This window comes from Geotrypetes seraphini, chromosome 13 (genome assembly GCF_902459505.1).
Source record: "Geotrypetes seraphini chromosome 13, aGeoSer1.1, whole genome shotgun sequence".
In the NCBI taxonomy this organism is placed as follows: domain Eukaryota; kingdom Metazoa; phylum Chordata; class Amphibia; order Gymnophiona; family Dermophiidae; genus Geotrypetes; species Geotrypetes seraphini.
The window spans coordinates 55,001,415-55,021,664 of NC_047096.1; the positions used below are offsets into that span (position 1 = coordinate 55,001,415).

Sequence of the window (20,250 nt, forward strand, 5' to 3'; positions counted from 1 at the left end):
TGTGTAGTAGCCTAGTTCAGGGACACTCTTACTAAAACTTAGCACATGTTAATGGGCATTAGTGTGCGCTAAGTGCCAGGTGGCCAATAGGTATAAAGCAGACGTCCAATATTTGGCAGATGCTAGCTTTAGTAAAGAGCCCCTTAATCCATATATGCCATATTTTATTCTGATGCTTGAGACAGATTTTTTTTTTTTTAATTCTTTATTCAGTTTTAACTCTTGCAACAAGTGTATAAAATTCAATCAAATAATTTGTACAAATCACTTGACATTCTAACAATTATTGTCAAATGCATATAAAAAAGACCCCTCCCCCACCCATCCCATTCATCAGGAATAAACCCATTAAATCACATAACATACCTCCCCAACCCCACATTAAATATAGTCCTATGTAATAAAAAGGTGTCCAAGGTGTCTAATCATTAGATCTTGATATTGAACAGGTAAAGTTGTGGCTCCAAAATTCAGATGCTCAGAAAGATCCAGCTGCATTTGTTTTCCTTAGGATTAAGAATGAGAAAGAAGAGCAACGTCGTACAGAGGAGCAGAAAATGCAAGAGCTGGCCATTCAGCAAAATTTATACCTCAGAGGGAGAGACAATGAAACCCTAACCCAGCATACATTAGAAGAGGAAAGTGTCAAAGAGAGCAGAGAAAAGGAACAGAGAAGTAAAGAAAATGTCAGGTAAAGACCAACGTGGGAAGGAAAAAATGTTTTTATGTATAGCACACTTTTTTTTCAAAGCAGAAGGTTAAAGGTCAAGTACCATAGAAAAGAGCTGACAGTATTGGAAAATGACTTCTAGAAGACCGAATAACTTCCACATATCTTACTTATAAAATTGGGTTCTAAATGCATGTTGCAGGCTCATCTGTCCCTCCCTAGACTCAAGGAACTGCTCTGGTGCATCCTATCTGTAAGGAATCATAAGCTGTTTGCACAGGAAGGAAGGGATAGGTTCTTACCTCAATAATCCTCTCTTCTGTAGAACAGCATATGATTCCTTATGCCCCACACTGTCAGAGATGGATATAGCCTGCATTGAATAATAGTCTGGGTTGAATTTCCAGTGGCTTGGCTTGTGGCAGTCAAAAGAGAAGAAAAGAAAATTATTGTAAGGCAGTGGGTTAGAGTTCCCCTGCTCATTGCACACTGCTTTCACAAAGCTATATAAGTGTTAGTGCTGGTTGCACACAGATAGGTGGTGAGTTGGTTCCACCTTTAGTTTTGCAATTGCACTGTTTTTTGTTCCTATTGCAAAGCAAACTTAACATTTTCATGGAGTCCCCCGAACCCCTCCTTGTTATCCTCTTTTAGGGGTTATCGCTTGCTTTGATATGGACTGAAAGGGCGCTGCCCAGGGAGATAAGGAGGCAGAGCTGAGAAAAATGATTGCCTTCTACAATCCAACTCGTGAGTTGGGGTACATGGCCCATCCGTAAGGAATTGTATGCTCTTTGTTAGAGCACCCATATCAGCTCATATCTTATACAAGGAGTTGATCATAAGCTGAACAAGTCAATATCATAGTCTAGAACTGAGAGCAATATTTTATTCCTTCTGAGTGTTTGTCATTTTCAGGATCAACCAGATTTAATGTAGACCAGCAATTGAGTTGCCATTCTTTAAGCCAACAAATGGGGAGATTCAAGTTCTCTTCACATATGTGGGAAGCAGCATAAATTTGGACTTTGTAATATCTCATCATTTAAAAGTCCAAGCCACATACAGTTTATTCTATGTCATGGGTAGGCAATCCGGTCCTTGAGAGCCACAGGCAGGTCAGGTTTTCAGGATATCCACAATGAATATACTATATGAGATGGATTTGCATTCACTGCCTCCTTGAGATGCAAATCTATCTCATGCATATATATTGTGGATATTCTGAAAATCTGACCTGCCTGTAGCTCTTGAGGACCGGAATTGCCTACCCCTGTTCTATGTAATCAAAATTAGATAACAGGTAAGCTCAACAGAGTTCTTATTCCCATGAGTGGTTTCTGAACCTTTTTGCCAGTATCAAAAATGCAAAACCATCCCTTTATTGCACTCATCCTTGGATCAACTAGTGATTGATGTACTGGCAGTAAGCAGAATATGTGCTCCTGTATGCTTATCTGTCTATTTCTTGGATAGCAAATTGTTGCATAAGATTCCAAAACAGCCCAGCACAGTGATTCTCATAGCAACATAGTAGCCTTTTCCGAATTAGTTTTATCCCAGGACAAGCAAGCAGGTATTCTCACTAATGGGTGACATGATCCAACAGAGCCCCGATGCGGACGTCTCACAAGCAGTCTTGCTTGATGAAACTCGAAGTTTCGAGTCGCCCGCACCGCGCATGCGCGAGTGCCTTCCCGCCCAGCACAGGGCGTGTTTCCTCAGTTCTTACTTTTCCGCGGAGCCGAGAAGTCCGTCTTCGACTCTATGCGCAAAGTTTTCTTCACTTGTGCCTTCTAAGTCCGCGGTTTTGGGTTTATTTTCTCATAGTCACTGATTTTCATCGTGTTTTGTTTTTCCCAAAAAAAAATTTCCATCCATTCGGCCGGGCACGCCTCGTGGCCGCAGCCCCGCGGCTTCGATCTCGCAGCGGAGCTTTTCTGGCCTATGTCCCGGCCTGCTACCGGTTTTAAAAAGTGTTCCAAGTGCCAGCGCGCGATTTCACTGACGGACCCTCATCAACGCTGTCTTCGGTGTCTCGGGCCTCAACACCTCCCGAAATCGTGCCGGCCTTGCTCAACACTTACAGCCCGTGCTTTCAAGCGTTGTTGCATCTTGTGGGAGTCACTGTTCAGCATGGAGTCTTCGAGGGAGCTTTCATCATCGAAGGGCCCTTCACCATCGACCTTTCCTGAGGCTCCCCAGGCTTCCACATCTTCTACTCCGAGCCTCATCAAATCTTCTTCGTTTGTCCCGGCTCAGTCTTCGACGCAGGCTGCGGTGCCTTCCTCTGTCTCCTCAGGTCAGATTGCGCAGCAGCCCATTCCCCCGGTAGTGCTCAAAGTGCCCAAGGCTTCTAAGTCCAAGCACTCTCACACTGCCTCGAGGGAGCACGAAGCCCATGCAGGTGGTCCCGTTGGAGACGCGGATCCATCCTTGCCGGCTTCGTTCCAGACCTTGCTTGAGAAGCAATTCATCCAGCTCTTTACCACAATGGGGCCGAAGCTTCTTTCTCAAATCCAGCCTGGGCACGCGGAGGTCTCCCGCGAGGTCGAGCCGCCTCCGGTGCCTCAGCAGTACGCACACTCTCTACAGGGAGCAGAGTCTCTGCGAGTGTCTGGTCTGGCATCGATGCATGTATCACAAGGAGCAGAGTCTTTGCCCATGCCTCCATTGGAACCGATTCACTCGATGCAAGGAGTAGATTCTTTGCGAGTGCCTCCATTGGAACTTATCCACTCGAGTGCCTCGAGGTGCTTCCAGCCTCCTCCTCTGCTTCGATCCACCGCTTCCAGCCCCATCCACTCTCTGGGGGCCTCAGCGAAGACACACTCGCCTCGTCTATCAAGGCCTGCTTCCAGGCATAGCTCGCACCATCGATCGAGGCATTCTTTGAGGCATTCATCCAGGCATGCCTCGCCTCATCGGAAGCAGCCTTTTCTTCAGTATTCACCACCGGCTACTTCACCTCCTCCTATGCCGGAGCTCGAGGACACGATGGGATCCTTTTCCCCACCTAGATCCCCGTCCTCATTGGATCAGGAGGCCTCGACATCCTCGAGGCCCTGCTTTGGCTGACCAGCTGTTGTTCTCTTCTTTTCTCCATCAGATGGCAGCTGATTTGGATATCCAACTGGACACAGGGTCTAAATTCTCAAAGGAGTATCTCGAGACAATGCATCTCCCTCAACTTCCTGCTGAATCCCTCAAGCTTCCTCTTCATAAGCTGCTGGATCAGACCTTTGTCCGCTGTCTCCTTATTCCATTCTCGCTGTTCCGGGAAAATTGGATGCCAGGTACCGTACAATTCATCATAAGGGATTTGACGGTGCCCAACTCTCTCATCAATCCCTGTTGGTGGAGTCTTCATTGAAGCGGTCTCACCCCTCTCAGGTATATGCCACTGTTCCACCTGGCAGGGAGGGCAAGACGATGGACAGGTTTGGCAGGCGAATTTACCAGAACTCTATGATGACATTTTATTACATATTTCCATTTTATTACATATTTTGAGTTTTTCATGTCCGTCCTTCCTAAGTTCATGGCCTATTTGGATCCTCGGGCCCACTTTGAGTTCCAAGAAGTCCTGGCCTTGTTGTCCCAACTCCGTTTGCAGCTGATGCAGTCCTCGTACGATGCCTTTGAGTTATCTGCTCGGGCTACTGCTTGCTCGGTAGCCATGCGAAGGCTTGTGTAGCTCCGGACAATTGACATGGACCCGTGTGCTGGTATTGACCTCTTCGACGAGTCCATCGAGGCGGCGACCAATAAGCTATCAGACCACGAGAAGTCCTTTCAGTCGATTCTCCTTCCGAAGCCCAAGCCAGCTCCTTCTTGTCCCTTACACCTGCCTTTGATCTACCAGCGGCGTTTCCCACCTAAACAGGCTCCTACCATCCATCAGCCTGTTAAGAGGCAGCATTCGCAGAAACAGCAGCAAAAGCCTCAGCCACCTGCTGTCCCCAAGGCTCTTTAGCCTTTTTGACTGTCTCTTGGAGAGCATAACGTCAGTCGTTTTGCCCTTCCCCGTTTTTCCCCCTATCGGAGGTTGTCTCCATCATTTTTTTTTTTTTTTTTTTTTAATTTATTTATTTATCATTTTAATGCATCCTATACAAGATGTTTAAAGAAATACAGAAATATATTGTTCTCTTAGTCATATTACATACCAAGAATTGAAATTTAAACATCCATATAAATCATATAATACAGTCCACAACTTGAGGAGAAGAGACAAGATGAAAGTAAAACCCCTCGGGAAAGGGGAAATATACAAAGGAAACTGAAAACTTTAAGAAATAGAGCAGTCAGATCTTACCTATCCAAAATAAAATTAACCGCATTATTAACCTGTATCATTCGGACTGTGTGGAGATACCTTTACCTTCAAGGAAGAATCCTAATTGGGCAGGTTCGAAAAATATATATTTACTTCCCTGATAGGAAATAAAACATTTACAAGGAAATCGCAACTGAAAACTTGCCCCCAAAGCAATCACCTTTGATCTATATAACAGAAATTCTTTCCTTCTGGACTGCGTCCACCTCGAAACATCAGGAAATATATATACCCTTTCCCCCAAATAGGAAATCTGCTTTAAGTTGAAATATAATTTCAGCAACATCTCTTTATCCTGAAGAAATACCAACGAGACCAATAAAGTTGCTCTTCCCTGAATTTCAATATCAGAAGACTGCAGAATAGCGGAAACATCTAATTGAACACTTTCATCTGCTGTAGCTTTTTCTTTCTGCACTTGTTTTATATAGTAAATTCTTTGTATCGGGGGAAGACTTACTTCAGGTACATTTAAAACATTCAACATAAAGTTCTTAAAGAGTTCTTGAGGAGACAAACTTGGCAACCGGAAAATTAAGAATCCTCAAATTTAAATTTTTCTGCTGATTTTCCAGGTTTTCAATCTTCCTCAAAATCATCATTTTTTCTGTTGTTTGTTTAGTAATCAAATTCTTAGTCTCTGTTATTGCTTTATCTAAATTTTTTAATTCCACTTGGTGTTGCTGGGTAATAGTCTCTAAGGAGCTTATCCTGGAGGTAGAATTCTGAGTCATAGTAACAAAGTTAAAACATACCAGGTGAAGATTCTCAATTGCAGACCAAATGGAGTCCAGGGTAACAGCCTGTGGTTTCACCAACGGTCCAAGGAGGGGGACATCAGCCGACCCAAGCACGGCTCCTGCTCCAGCGATGGAAATCTGGGCTCCTGTAACCTCCCCACTGCTGGCCACCGATGGCTCCTCTCCCCCAGAACGCTGCTTCTCCAACGTCGGGATCAGCGTGTCTGCTGCGTGTTCCACTTCCGGGTCAACTTCGGAGAGAGAGCAAGCCTCACCCCACACTCCGGGGGAGCCCTCCCGCCAGCTCCGCTGCAGCGAAGATTCTCCGGGAATGGGAGGGGTGTGCGGTCCTCGCGGGCTCAGCGAGAGCGACATCTCGCCGTCCAACCTGTGGATTTCCCGTTCCACAGCAGCGGAGACACCCGATGTAGAGGTAGGGACTGTATATGCTGTTATCACAGTCTGCCTCGGCGTCGAGAAGCCCGGGGTAGGTGGAGGGATACCCCTCGGTTTCCCTCTTCTTTTAGGCAGAAATATCGTTATTTAAAGGTAAAATGAAGAAATTTTTCCTTTCAGAATGGGAGTGCTTCTCTCAGCGTCCTGCTCCTGACGCCATCTTGACCGTCTCCATCATTTTTACCATCGATGGACGACTATAGCAATTTGGGCAATGGGCTGCAAGATACTACAGGGATCCTCACGAATGGACTCTCCATTCCACGCCCCTTCATCACGTTTTCTCTCTGTGGGGAACGCCTCAGATAGACCTCTTCGCAAACCCCCACAACTTCAAGCTGCCTCAGTTCTGCTCCAGGATCTACACTTCTCATCGCCTCAAGGCTTTTCTTCTGGAGTGGACAAATTGCTTTCTGTATGCGTTTCCTCCATTTCCTCTCATTCAAAAGACTCTGGTCAAACTGAAGTCCGACCATGCCACCATGATTCTTGATTGCTCCTCGGTGGCCCAGGCAACCTTGGTACTCCTTAGTACTCATGTCCAACGCAGAACTCTGCCACCGTGGGGAGATGATGGATTCCTTCCAGGTTTTTGGTAATGTGCCGGTCTGTAAACTGGTCTACCAGTGTTTCCATCACTGCTTACACAGCATCAGGGATCTCTGCTTCATCCCAACCTGCAGTCTCTCCACCTGACAGCTTGGTTCCTCTCAACATAACTTCTCTCCAGTTTTCGCAAGCTGTGAGGAATGTTTTGGAATCTTCACGGAAGCCGGCTACTAGACAATGCTATCACCAAAAATGGACTAGATTTTCTACTTGGTGTTTTTCTCATCATCAGGAGTCTCAACATTCCTCCTTATCTGCTATTTTGGACTATCTTTTGCACCTTTCTCATTCTGACCTCAAGTCTACATCGATACGAGTCCATCTTAGTGCAATTGCTGCTTTCCATCAGCCGCTTCAAGGGAAACCTCTCTCTGCTCATCCTGTGATTTCCAGATTCATGAAAGGACTTTTCCATGTTAATCCTCCTCTCAAACCGCCTCCAGTGGTTTGGGACCTCAATATTGTTCTTTCTCAGCTTATGAAACCTCCATTTGAACCTATTGACAAGGCTCACCTGAAGTATCTCACTTGGAAAGTTGTGTTTCTCATTGGCATCACTTCTGCTCGTCGAGTTAGTGAGCTTCAAGCATTGGTTGTGGATCCACCTTTTACAGTGTTCCATCATGACAAGGTGGTTCTTCGCACTCATCCAAAATTCCTTCCTAAAGTTGTCTCGGAATTTCGTCTCAATCAATCCATTGTTCTTCCAGTGTTTTTTCAAAAACCTCATTCTCATCCTGGAGAATCAGCTCTTCATACTCTGGACTGTAAGCATGCTTTGGCTTTCTATCTGGAACGCACCAAACCACACAGAACTGCTCCTCAACTTTTCATCTCCTTTGATCCGAACAAGTTGGGATGTCCTATCTCTAAGCGTACCATCTCCAACTGGATGGCGGCTTGTATCTCTTTATGCTATGCCCAGGCTGGATTACCCCTTCACAGTAAAGTCACAGCTCATAAGGTCAGAGCAATGGCAACTTCTGTAGCTTTCCTCAGATCGACACCGATTGAGGAGATTTGTAAAGTTGCCACTTGGTCCTCGGTTCATACCATCACCTCATTATTGTCTGGATACTTTCTCCAGACGGGATGGGCAGTTTGGCCAAACAGTATTGCAAAATTTATTCTCCTAATTTGCCAACGTTCCCACCATCCCATTCTGGTTAGCTTGGAGGTCACCCATTAGTGAGAATACCTGCCTGCTTGTCCTGGGATAAAGCACAGTTACTTACTGTAACAGTTGTTATCCAGGGACAGCAGGCAGCTATTCTCACGTCCCACCCACCTCCCCTGGGTTGGCTTCTCTGCTAGCTATCTGAACTGAGGAGACGCGCCCTGTGCTGGGCGGGAAGGCACTCGCAGATGCGTGGTGCGGGCGACTCAAAACTTCGAGTTTCATCAAGCAAGACTGCTTGTGAGGCGTCCGCATCAGGGCTCCGTTGGATCACGTCACCCTTTAGTGAGAATAGCTGCCTGCTGTCCCTGGATAACAACTGTTACGGTAAGTAACTGTGCTTTCTCTTCTAACAAGGCTATTTTTTCTCCATGAAGGCTTACAATCTTTACAGCTTTTGGGGTTCTCTTCTGCATCTAATTTTGAATCAGTAATCCTGATGCCTTAGAAATTGAGCTGTGTTTTGTTTCCTCCATTGATCTATCAAAACTTGTTCAAGGCATCTTTGTGGCCATAAGAAATTTCCATTAGACACATCTCTGCTTTGAAATTGGAAGGAATTTATCCGGTGGTGTCTTACTGTTCAAAACCATAAGAACATAAGTGTTACTATACTGGGACAGACCAAAGGTCCATCAAACCCAGTATCCTGTTTCAAACAATGATCAATCCAGGTCACAAGTACCTGGTAAGATCCTAAGGAGTAAAACAGATTTTATGCTGCTTATCTTAGAATAAGCAGTGGATTTCCCCAATTCCTGCTCCGGGGTCTCCTGCTGTTCTCCCTCGGGGTCAGACTCACCACTCTGCGCACCTGCTGGACACGGAGGCGCAGAGAGGAGTGGCGGCGATAGTGTTGTCAGTAGATTCAAGGACTCGAGTGCTCCCTCACTCATGTCCAACGCAGAACTCTGCCACCGCGGGGAGATGATGGATTCCTTCCAGGTTTTTGGTAGTGTGCCGGTCTGTAAACTGGTTTTAACAAGGTCAAGGATATGTGGTCCAAATAAGGGGGGAAAACGTTCTAGTAAGAACGGAGGAATAACTTCAGAGTTGGTACCTTTAATATTCAAAGTGTTTAGGCATCTTTGAATATCAGAAAAAGTCGGTAAGCTAAAACTTGCGCATTTAGAAAAATAGAGGTTTTGTTAGATGTCAGTATTGGTTAGATCAGTTGTATAGATTGAGGAATGGATAAGATTAAGTTGGATTTTCTGAGACAGGGAATCTGATCTTTTATATTTTGTCAAGAAAATAAGAAGCCAGTTCCTTTGCGGCGGGTAATTGTTCTGCTTTCTTTTCCTTATTTTGAGTTAATGTTAGAGATTTCACAATAGAGTGCGGCTGTATATTTGGCCTTATGAATACATTTCAAGTAGTATTCTGTTTATGCTTGATTGATTTTTGATTTGTAGTATTTAGATTGTTCCTTGTATTTGTTTAAATTGTGTAAGGATTTGTCATGACACCATTTTCTTTCGAGGGAGCAGAGTTGTTTTTTGATTAAAGCCAAGGTTTTTTGTGTACCAGGGATTTTTTTTACTTTTCAAGGTGGGATTGTGTAGGTGATCTTAGGAGCTGATTCATCTAAGAGTTTAGTTATAGAGGAGTTCCAAATGGAAATTTTATTATCTATAGATGTGTCTGAGATATCATTTGGATTATAATGGAAGTTGGATGTAATGATAGAGGTATTCTTTAACTTGATCACATACCGTTACCATCGCTGAATGCTGCTCTTCCAGATGTGATTCTGCATCTTCAACCCGGGCACCTAGCTCTTTAATATCAGCATGGAGATCCGATGCTAAAGAAGAGATCTATCAGCTCAAATCACTCCAAAATCATTGCGGATCTCCTGCATCCATACACGAATCTCAGCTAGAGGTTCCATCTGTATTTCGTCCACCATATCGGCAACAGGCTCAGCAGATTCTGCATGCGGTAGCTTTCCTTGTTGCTGCGCCATTACCATTCCCTGTATTTGCTGCGATTGCTTCCCTGATTGAAAGCTGTAATCTTGCAATTTCTTGCGGGCACCCAGATCAGATGACATCACAGCAACAACACCAAAAGATATATGAAAGAAGTGCCATGATTGAATCAGTCCAAACACTGGAAATATTTATTTTAAAAGCAAGCCAGCATGGAGCTCTGAGTTTAAGCAGCCATGCAGAGTGCTGATGTCACTTCCTCTCCACTTCATTTTTTCTAAAGGGAAACTTAGGACTCCTGAGGAAGATGGTTTAATCAAAACACGGACTGTGTTGGGTCCCTATTTTTCTACAACAAAAGTGGATTACAATTATTTTCATGCAACCTTTTTTGATTGAATGAAGTACCTGCATCAAAGTACATCTTCTCTGCAGTTTCCTTGTTCTTGCAGTGATTTGGTAGCCAGTGAAGCCTTTTGCAATAGGTCGATATGGAGTCAAATTTTTTCAGCTTGAAGATTAGCCACATTGCTGTGTTTTGAATCAGTTGTACTTTGTGAATGAGGGTGGTGTTAATGCCTGCATAAAGTGAGTTACAGTAGTCCAGTTGAGACAGTACTAGCATTTGTGTCAGTATTGCAAAGTGGTGACTATGGAAGAAGGGTCTAACCAGTCGGAGTTGTCTCATACTATAAAAGGTTTTATTTTATAAGTTGGAGATCTGGGGTTTATAGGAGAAGCTAGAGTCCTATATGACCCGGGTGCTTGTTTCCTTGTTGCACCTATGGTTATGCTTGTATCACATTTTTGTGTTCTTATCTGTAAAACTTTCAATAAAAAGATTTAAAAATGAAATGAAAATGAAAAATGAACTTGCAGAGCTAACTGCAAGGCTAAGGCAGAATAAAAGTCACTTATATAATGTAATGTAATTGCTAGTAATTTGTACTTTTTCTCTAAATCCAGTATAGTACTGGAAGACTGGAGGTTGGCCAACATGATGCTGATTTTTAAAAAGAGTTACACAGAGGTGATATGGGAAATTATAGACCAGTGAATCTGACGTCAGTGCCAGGCAAAATGGTGTGGACTATTATAAAGAACAAAATGACAGAACATGTACATAAGTAAAGATTAATTGGAGAATGCCAACATGAATTTAATCAAGGGAAATCTTGCCTCACCAATCTACTGCATTTCTCTGAAGGGGTGAATGAACATATAGATAATGGTGAGCCAGTTGATATTGTGTATTTGGATTCTCAAAAGGCATTTGCCAAAGTACCTCATGAAACCCTTCTGATGAAATTAGAAAGTCATGGGATAGGAGACAGAAAACAGAGTAGGTTTAAATGGTCAATATTCTGAATTGAGAAGTGTAAATAATGGGGTTCCTACTGTCCCCAGCTGTGGTGGGAAAGCTGCTTTTTAATATATTTATCAATGGGCTAGAGATGGGAATAACTAGTGAGATAGTAAATTTGCTGATGACACAACAATGTTAAATCGCAAGATGATTGTGAAAAATTGCAAGTGGATCTTGTGAGTCTAGGCATCAAAATTGCATATGACATTTAATGTGAGCAAGTACAAAGTGGCACATGTGGGAAAGAGGAACTCGAACTGTAGCTACATGATGCAGGGTTCCATGTTCGAAGTCACTGCCCAGGAAAAGGATCTAGGTGTAATCGTTGAGGATATGTTGAAATCCTCAGCTCAATGGTTTGGATAATTTCCTAAAACAAAAGCCATTATTAAGGTTTCTATGATGAGCAGCATAAAATCTGATTTACTGTTTGGATTGGTCACTGTTGGAAACAGGATACTGGGCTTGATGGACCTTTGCTCTTTCCCAGGATTGTGTTCCCGCTAAGCTGCGCTGGGGTGCGCTGGCGCACAAAATATTACCTCGCAGCGCACAAGTTTCTCATCACAGCGCACACAGTGTAGAGCACAGTTCTTCAACCGCCGGTCCGCAAACAAAATCTTGCCGGTCCGCGAAGGATTCGGTCCCCGCCGCAACGAAAGGCCGGCGTCAGCTGACTTGCAACTTCCTGTTGCAGTCGCTGTGCCGGGACTCCTGCCTTCGCCGGGACTCCTGCCTTCCACCGCGTTTGCCTCCTGCCTTGTCTCCGCACCTCCAGACCAGCAGCGGCAGCTGTGTATGCTTTTAACTTCGGCACAGAGCTGCCCCTAATCAATAGTTTAGCGCAGTTTCATAAGGCAGCCTCGGGGCCTTTGCTAGGCCGGCCCACATCGCATCATCGAAGCGGGCCGGCTATCAAAGGCCCCGAGGCTGCCTCATGAAACCGCGCTAAACTATTGATTAGGGGCAGCTCTGTGCCGAAGTTAAAAGCATACAGAGCTGCCGCTGCTGGTCTGAACTCTTGGGCCGCTGAAGGAGGGCAAAAAGCAGCTGTCCTGGAGGTTTCCCTTCCTCTCGCCTTTACAGGTTCCTTTTTTCCACCTTTTTTTTTTTCCTTCAAACGGCAACGGGCCCCAGCATCGACATCAATCAAGTAAGTTCCACTGTCAATCAAGCGGTTCTGCTCGGCCAAAGCTTCCCCTGTGACATGAGCCACCCTCAGGGGAAAGAAAGTGACCCACAAAGGTGAGGGGAAGGGGGGCAGATGATGGAAGTTGGGGGGGGGAGAGAGAGAGAGAGAGAGAGAAGGGGCAGATGATGGAATGGAGGAGATGAGAGAGAGAGAGAAGGGGACAGATGATGGAAGTGAGAAGAAGGGAGAGAGAGCAGAAGGCAGATGGATGTCAGTTGAGAAGGGAGAGCAGATGCTGAATGGAAGTGGGGAAAGAACACATACTGGATGGAAGGAGGAGATAAATAAAGGGGGAAGAAAATAGTAAGATAATGGAGGGGTGAGGGAAAGGGGTGACAAGCTGTGTGTAGACACAGTGAAAAGAGGGAAACGGGACTAAATAGTAAGAAAGAATTTAATTTAGATGGAGGCAGAAAATAGAGAAGGAAGACCAGAGAAGAAAAGGGAAGAGAGAGCAGAGAATGATCAGATCTGAGTGGAGGAAATGAGAAGAGAGATATGCTAAAAACCACAGGGGGGAGGGAAGGATAGAGATGCCAGACCATGAGGGGAACAGAAGGAAGATGATGGATGCTAGACCAAATTGGGGGGTGGGGGGGGGCAGGAGGAGAGATGGCAGGGAAAGACAGACAGTGAATGGAAGGGGCAGATGCTGGACTGAAGAGACAGAGAAGGTTATCATGCTGCTGTACCGGGCCATGGTACGCCCTCACCTGGAGTACTGCGTCCAGCACTGGTACTTTAAGAAGGACACGGTACTACTCGAAAGGATCCAGAGAAGAGCAACTAAAATGGTTAAGGGGCTGGAGGAGTTGCCGTACAGCGAAAGATTAGAGAAACTGGGCCTCTTCTCCCTTGAGCAGAGGAGATTGAGAGGGGACATGATAGAAACATTCAAGGTACTGAAGGGAATAGACTTAGTAGCTAAGGCAGGGAGAACGAGAGGGCACTCTCTAAAGTTGAAAGAGGATAGATTCCATACAAACGTAAGGAAGTTCTGTGGTAGAAAGCAACATATTTATTTGGCTCATAACTTGCTGGCGCCCGATATTTTTAGCTCACAGTGAAAAAAGTTTGCTCACAACACCCGCCCGCTTAGAGGGAACACTGAATTGGCAACTCTTATGTTCTAATGTGCAACGGCTGCTAAGAAAGCAAACAGAATGTAAGGAATTATCAGCAAAGGAATGGAAAACAAAGATGAAAATGTTATAATGCCTTTGTATTGCTCTATGGTACGACTGCAATTCTGGTCGCTGGTCGCAAAAAATATATAGCAGAATTAGAAAAGGTACATAGAGGGGCAACGGAAATGACTAAAGGGATGGGACGACTTCCCTATGAGGAAAGGCTAAAGCGGCTGGAGCTCTTCAGTTTTGAGAAGAGAAGGCACAAGGGTGATATGATGGAGGTCTATAAAATGCTGAGTGAAATAGAAAGGTTAGATGTGAATCACTTGTTTACTCTTTCCAAAAATACTAGGACTAGGGTGCATGCGATGAAGCTACTAAACAGTAGATTTAAACAAACCAGAGAAAATATTTCTCACATATTGTGTAATTAAACTCTGGAATTTGTTGCCAGAGAATATGGTGAAATCAGCTTAGCAGGATTTTAAAAAGATTTGGATAATATCCTAACAGAGAAGTCCATGGGCCATTATTAAGATGGTTTGGGGAAATCCACTGCTTATTCCTAGGATATGCAGCATAAAATCTGTTTTACTATTTGGGATCTTGCTAGGTATTTGGGAACTGGATTTGCCACTGTTGGAAACAGGATGCTTTTTCAGCTATCAATGCCAGCACCCTTCACACATGCCAAATCCTGCACCTGTATTTATTAAGTTGTCTTTGGCAAGTATAGAATTCTGTACAAAAGATTGCTCAATCTGCATTAGAATAAAACCTAATATATCTTTTATAGATACAGTGAAGCTTTGAGAGTTGAAATGAGGGCAAAGATCCAATTACACAATATTGAATTACCTCCACTGTGTTCCTGTGGTACAGATTTCTGGGATTCACATCCTGATACATGTGCTAACAATTGCCAGTTTTACAGAAACCCCAAAGGTAAGCAATATGTTATGATATGTTAAATATAGGTGGGGAAAGCATATGGAGCATGGTACATGAAATTATCGCCAACTTCTCTGCATGTTTGCAAATCTGTATTTATATCTATGTTTTGAGAATGTGTGTTTATTTATGTTAATAATCTCTCTGTGTCTCTGACCTGGAGAGTAGAGGAGTATCCAAACATTCTTTTGCTTTGGAAAGAATAATAAAATGAAACAAAATATGATAACCTAACCATTAAATTTCACTGTTGCCATTTTTCCTTTACATTTTGGTTTTACCTCTCTCCTTAATATTCTTAAAGCTTACTATGTATCTTTTATTATAAGGAAAATTCAGGGAGATTTTAGTTAGAAGTCTCCAAGATAATAATCAGTCATGGAGCCTACCACTAGGGGAATCTTACTGGCTACCTTCATGGCACCAGCTGAGACAGAGCTAGTTTTGGTGGTTTTCTTAAGGAAAGGAATATACCTTGACTTGGTTTGCCAGTATGGGTTTTACCTGCTTTTTCTTCTAAAATTCAGGAAGTTTCAGAAGAAATTTTTCAAGATAAGACCCAGAGCTTAGCCCTGAGTAAGACTTTCTTGTTCAAGTTCTCTAGGAATTGACTTGTTAGATATCTTTGGGAAATATGGTTTTTGGGAGCCTAGCACAGTTGCAGGAGTTGATATGTGCACAGGAAGAGGTAGTTGTCAAACTAGTAGAGAAAGAGTTAATATTGTCAAGGTATGTGCGAGTGCCTCATAACTCTACATTTTCCTTTTGTCACTGCTCTTCACTTTTTCCTTTACTTAGATCCTTGATTAATTGTTTACCTGTTGTGGTTTGAAATGTTCTTGTATTAGAGCTTTGTTGTTTGATTACGGATACTTTTAAGTCTGGATTGACTGAATAATTATAAAGGTTAGAAAAAAATCACTTACTAGCAGACGTCAAAAGAAGGATTTTACTGTTTAACCATAGGATGCCACTTTCCCAAGGCAACAGATTTTGCCACCTTCATCATTAGGAGGCTGTTTACATCTCAGTCAGTAGCAAACTGCCCAATTCAGTCATCAGCGCTAAGTGCATCAACACTGCGGCTAGTGTGTCTGGTGTCATGCTTCTTACTAAGGCAAGATTCTACATCTTCATCTATGCTTCAAGCATTAGAGGACGCAGCATGTAAGAAAGCTAAGAAGCACAAACATTCTTCTCCTTCTAGGCGTACCTCTGCATTTTTCCAAGCATCGACTTCCTTGATGTATAATAAGCATCAATGCACAGAGGATCACTATCCTTCCATGCAGATGATGTTTCTTCATAAGCACGCTTGACATCAAGGTCTCCCACATGCCAACAACCAGTACGGCAGACTGCTTCCATGCAAATGACTCTCCCTTGAGTCGTCGCTTTTCCAGGGAGAAAAGCCCCAGCTTTTTCAGTCTGTCAGTATATGAGAGGTCCCCCATACCCTTTATTAGCTTAGTTGCTCTTCTCTGGACTCTCTCAAGTACCGCCATGTCCTTCTTGAGGTACGGCGACCAGTACTGGACACAGTACTCCAGGTGCGGGCGCACCATTGCACGATACAGTGGCAGGATAACTTCCTTCGTCCTGGTCGTGATACCTTTCTTAATGATACCCAACATTTTGTTCGCTTTCCTTGAGGCTGTGGCGCACTGCACCGACCCCTTCAATGTTATGTCTACCATCACTCCCAGGTCTCTTTCAAGGTTGCTCACCCCTAGCGGTGATCCCCCCATCTTGTAAGTGAACATCGGGTTCTTTTTCCCAACATGCATGACCTTGCATTTCCCTATGTTGAAGCTCATTTGCCACTTTTTGGCCCACTCTTCCAGCGTTGTCAGATCTTTTTGGAGGTCTTCGCAGTCCTCCATGATTTTGACCCTGCTGTATAGTTTAGTGTCATCCGCAAATTTAATAACCTCACATTTTGTTCCCGCCTCCAGGTCGTTAAATATTTTGAACAGGAGCGGTCCCAGCACCGACCCCTGTGGAACTCCGCTCGTGACTCATTGCCAATCTGAGTAATGGCCCTTTACTCCAACCCTCTGTTTCCTGTCCGCCAGCCAGTTTTTGATTCATCGGTGGACCACCCCTTGCACCCCGTGGTTCCATAGCTTCCTTAGCAGTCTTTCGTGTGGTACCTTGTCGAAGGCTTTTTGGAAGTCAAGGTAAATGGGAGTCTACAGAATATAAAAGGGGATAATTTTGCAATAGTTTATGTACTTCCAAAGTACATAGGTCCTTTCACTGTGTGTAATTGCATCTAATTGTCAAAGATAATCTATCCATGTAGTTTATTTTTGAAAATTAACTAGTTAAGGTATACAGAGTAAAATATGTGCATACTTTGTGGCTGCTTTTCATGCAATGGCAATAAAATAGTGCATGTATCTTTTGATGCATGCATATAGGAAAAGGAAAGGAAGAAGGATTTCGATTTAGCTCTCACCTTGCACAATAATTGAAGGTGAGTTATGTTGAGCTACACTAAATATTTTCTTATTCTCGGACAACTTACAATCGGAGGTTTACCTGAGACAATGGAGTGTCAAGTGACTTATTAAGGAGCAGCACTAGTATTAATTCTCAAACACCAAATAAACTTGAAACTTGTGTAATTATTAGTCTACTCCTCCATAGCATGCTGTTTCATCCTTTGACTTAACTATCCCCTCACTGGCACCATCTTTTTAATTCAACTAAAAGTATGTGTGTGCTAGATGCTCACCTATAACTTTAGCTAGGCAGTGGAGGGCAGCTTTTCAATTGAGCTGAGACTTACCTTCAGCATAGTGAGTGAAAAAAGCGACAAATGTTTTGTTTTTCTTACAGCATATACACAAGCTCTGCAGTCTGTCATCTCATCTTGTGACTTGTGGAACAAGCATACAATCCCAAGACTTTCTGCTCGAACCATCACCTCTGCACAGAGCGGTTGGTTGAACCAACCTTTTATGAATCAATGAAGTTTAAAGCAGCAAAGCAGTCTTAGATTGTTAAGAAGAAATTGTTTTTACTTCTTCCTCTCTTTGTCTATCAGGTCCTAATGAATAAACATAAGAACTGGGCATTTTTGCCATATGTATGTGCTAAACTCTGGAGCCAAATCTAGAAAAAAAATCTGGTATGATTTTATTAGGTTGGGAGGGAAGATGTGGGCAGAGGGCTTGTTAGTTTCTACTTTGCAATTTCAGCTAAATTAAAATTGGGGCTAGAATCTGGTGCCATAAGTCTTCATTCATATTTACTTGGGGATATTTTTGTTCCTATTTACATTCCCCCTCAACTTAGTTTCAGTCACATCAATTATAACAGGCGTCCTCAGCCAGTGGCTGATTCCTAAAGAAAGCACAGGTGCCAAAACACTGGCTGTGTTGAGTCATTTTTTCTGCTGTATGTGCTGATGAATAAAGATTCCAATTGGAAATACCCTGAGTGGAAGCATCTCTTTATCCCTACTTCTTTTGACTGTTTTTGATTGCAATAGGGGATACATTTCTCCATTGTTTTTGTTGGTGTGTATAACGAGACCATATACATAACAGATATCTGCAACTGGTATTTGCAATATGTGTGCTGAGATCTCAATGCCTCTGAAATGTCATTGTGCCTTCGGATGACACAAGGAAGTCTTTGTGGCTGTGAAGAGCAGAAAAATAGGCTTTCTGCTTTATTGAAGTCCAATCCAAGCTCACACTGGTTAACAATGAGAAGACCTTCATCTCTCTTGCTATTAAATGTCAATAGAGTAACTCACAGTAGTATATTTTACCAATACCAGATTAAAGAAGACAAAAGGTTCAACTGTTTGGTACCTGCATCAAGGACTTCCCATGTCAATTTGATGCAAACATATATTGGCATTGGTCCTCATCGAACACTCAGATCTTGTTGGCAGCCACATCTGTCATGTGATTCTGAACAAAAGTGCTCAAACTCTTCAGTGTCAAGTAGGGTGTGACCGATACCAAGGGTCCAGGGATAGACCACAAATACTCAGGGCTAAGTCATTCTGCAGCTGGAAGCAGCTTGTAAACTACTCACTGCTGCAAACTGAATATCAACATGAAAATTTATTTATTTAAAGGGCAGTTCTATAAATGGGCACTAACAGTTATGCAAGCCTTGTGAGCATGAGTATAGTGTTAATTTACATTTATGTGCACAAATCCACCAAGTACTATTCTTCAAAGATGTGTGTAACTGAAAGAGGAGCATGTTGCTAACTTCTGTGCAGAACTTATCAAATGCAATAAGTTATACATGGTGCACATAGGTCTGCTCACTTAGGGCCATATTCTATAAACGGCGTCTCGATTGTAGGCATGCTGCTATCGCTGTCTAACCAGCCAATCGGAATGCACATTTTCTAAAAATAGCAACCCAAGGCAGGCTGCCTACATTGTAGGCGTCTGTCGCGGTTAAGGGGGATGCATAGGGATGCTTAAGCTCGTACAAGACTTTTTCACAGAAGTGGCCTTAGGCAAGCTTAAGCGGCCCTAGACGCTACATTTCAATTAGACATGGCTGCTAAACTGATCGTGGCAAGGAAATGACCCTGCCGTGAACAGTTGAGCGGCCAAGGTAGGGAATTACCAAGTCCCACTGAAAGTTAGCCAGCAGGAAGGATGGCCACTCCCTCCTGCTTCAAACCGCAAAACAATCCGTGGCAGGAGGGATGCCCACTCCCTCCTGCTGGGACCCTCCCCCCCCCCCCCCCAATACCTTTAACATGAAGGGAGGGGTCCAAGGCCCTGATTAGCCCAGGCACCTAAGGCTGATGGGTTTTTAATCAGCAGCGGAAGAGAAGGAAATATTTGTTTTCTCAGAAAATAATTAAGCTCTGGAATGTGTTGCTAGAGGATGCGATAACAGCAGTTAACATAGCTAGTTTTATTTTATTTTTTTCTAAATTCTTTATTCATTTTTTCATCTTACAAGTACACAATATTACATCATTTAAAACTTTTACACATCACTTGAATTTCTTTCTATTGTCATCGTAAATACATAAATTTATTCCCTCCCCACCCACCCTTCCCTCAAATATTTCAATCAAAAATATCATATAAATATTGTATTCTTATCTATTGATTAACCTTTAAATAGAACTTTATACCATCCTCCCTCCCCCCTATGTATAAATATACTGTCAGTGGAAAATGATGTCTAATCATTACAATAATTTGCCAATGGCCCCCAGATCTTTTTAAAATTATTATAATTCCCTTTCTGCAAAGCAATTATTCTTTCCATTTTGTAAATGTGGTACAACGAATTCCACCAGAATGTATAGCTAAGATTATTGTAATTTTTCCAATTACTGGTAATATGTTGCATGGTGACTCCTGCCATAATCAATAGAAGATTGTTATTGCTTGATGAAATTTGACTTTTTGTTCTCATTGTCATACCGAACAGAATTGTATCATATGATAATGCTACATGGTTTTCTAATAAACAATTTATTTGACACCAAATTGATTTCCAAAAGGCCATGATACAGGGCCAATAAAATGTTGAATTATCTAGGGTCCCTGCTTCAAGATTGCAATGCCAGCATCTATTAGACTTAGAGCTATCTAACTTTTGTAATCGAACTGGAGTCCAAAATGCTCTATGTAACAAAAAGAACCAAGTTTGTCTCGTAGATGCAGACACTGTACATCTCATT

General features: G+C 43.1%; 1 protein-coding gene across 3 annotated transcripts in view; it reads left to right on the forward strand.

The window, feature by feature from the left end:
- The window catches only part of CCDC15 (coiled-coil domain containing 15), a 97,671-nt gene extending 79,666 nt beyond the window's left edge, over positions 1-18,005 (forward strand). For 2 of the 3 annotated variants that reach the window (XM_033918270.1, XM_033918271.1), the window contains exons 8-10: positions 512-691; positions 14,410-14,558; positions 17,409-18,005. In XM_033918270.1, the coding sequence (XP_033774161.1) occupies positions 512-691; positions 14,410-14,558; positions 17,409-17,542 (463 nt within the window). In that variant the 3' untranslated portion in view covers positions 17,543-18,005. Of the gene's footprint in view, positions 1-511; positions 692-14,409; positions 14,559-16,519; positions 16,581-17,408 lie in introns of those variants that run through there. The other variant, XM_033918272.1, reaches the window with a different exon arrangement.
- Positions 18,006-20,250: the final 2,245 nt, after the last annotated feature.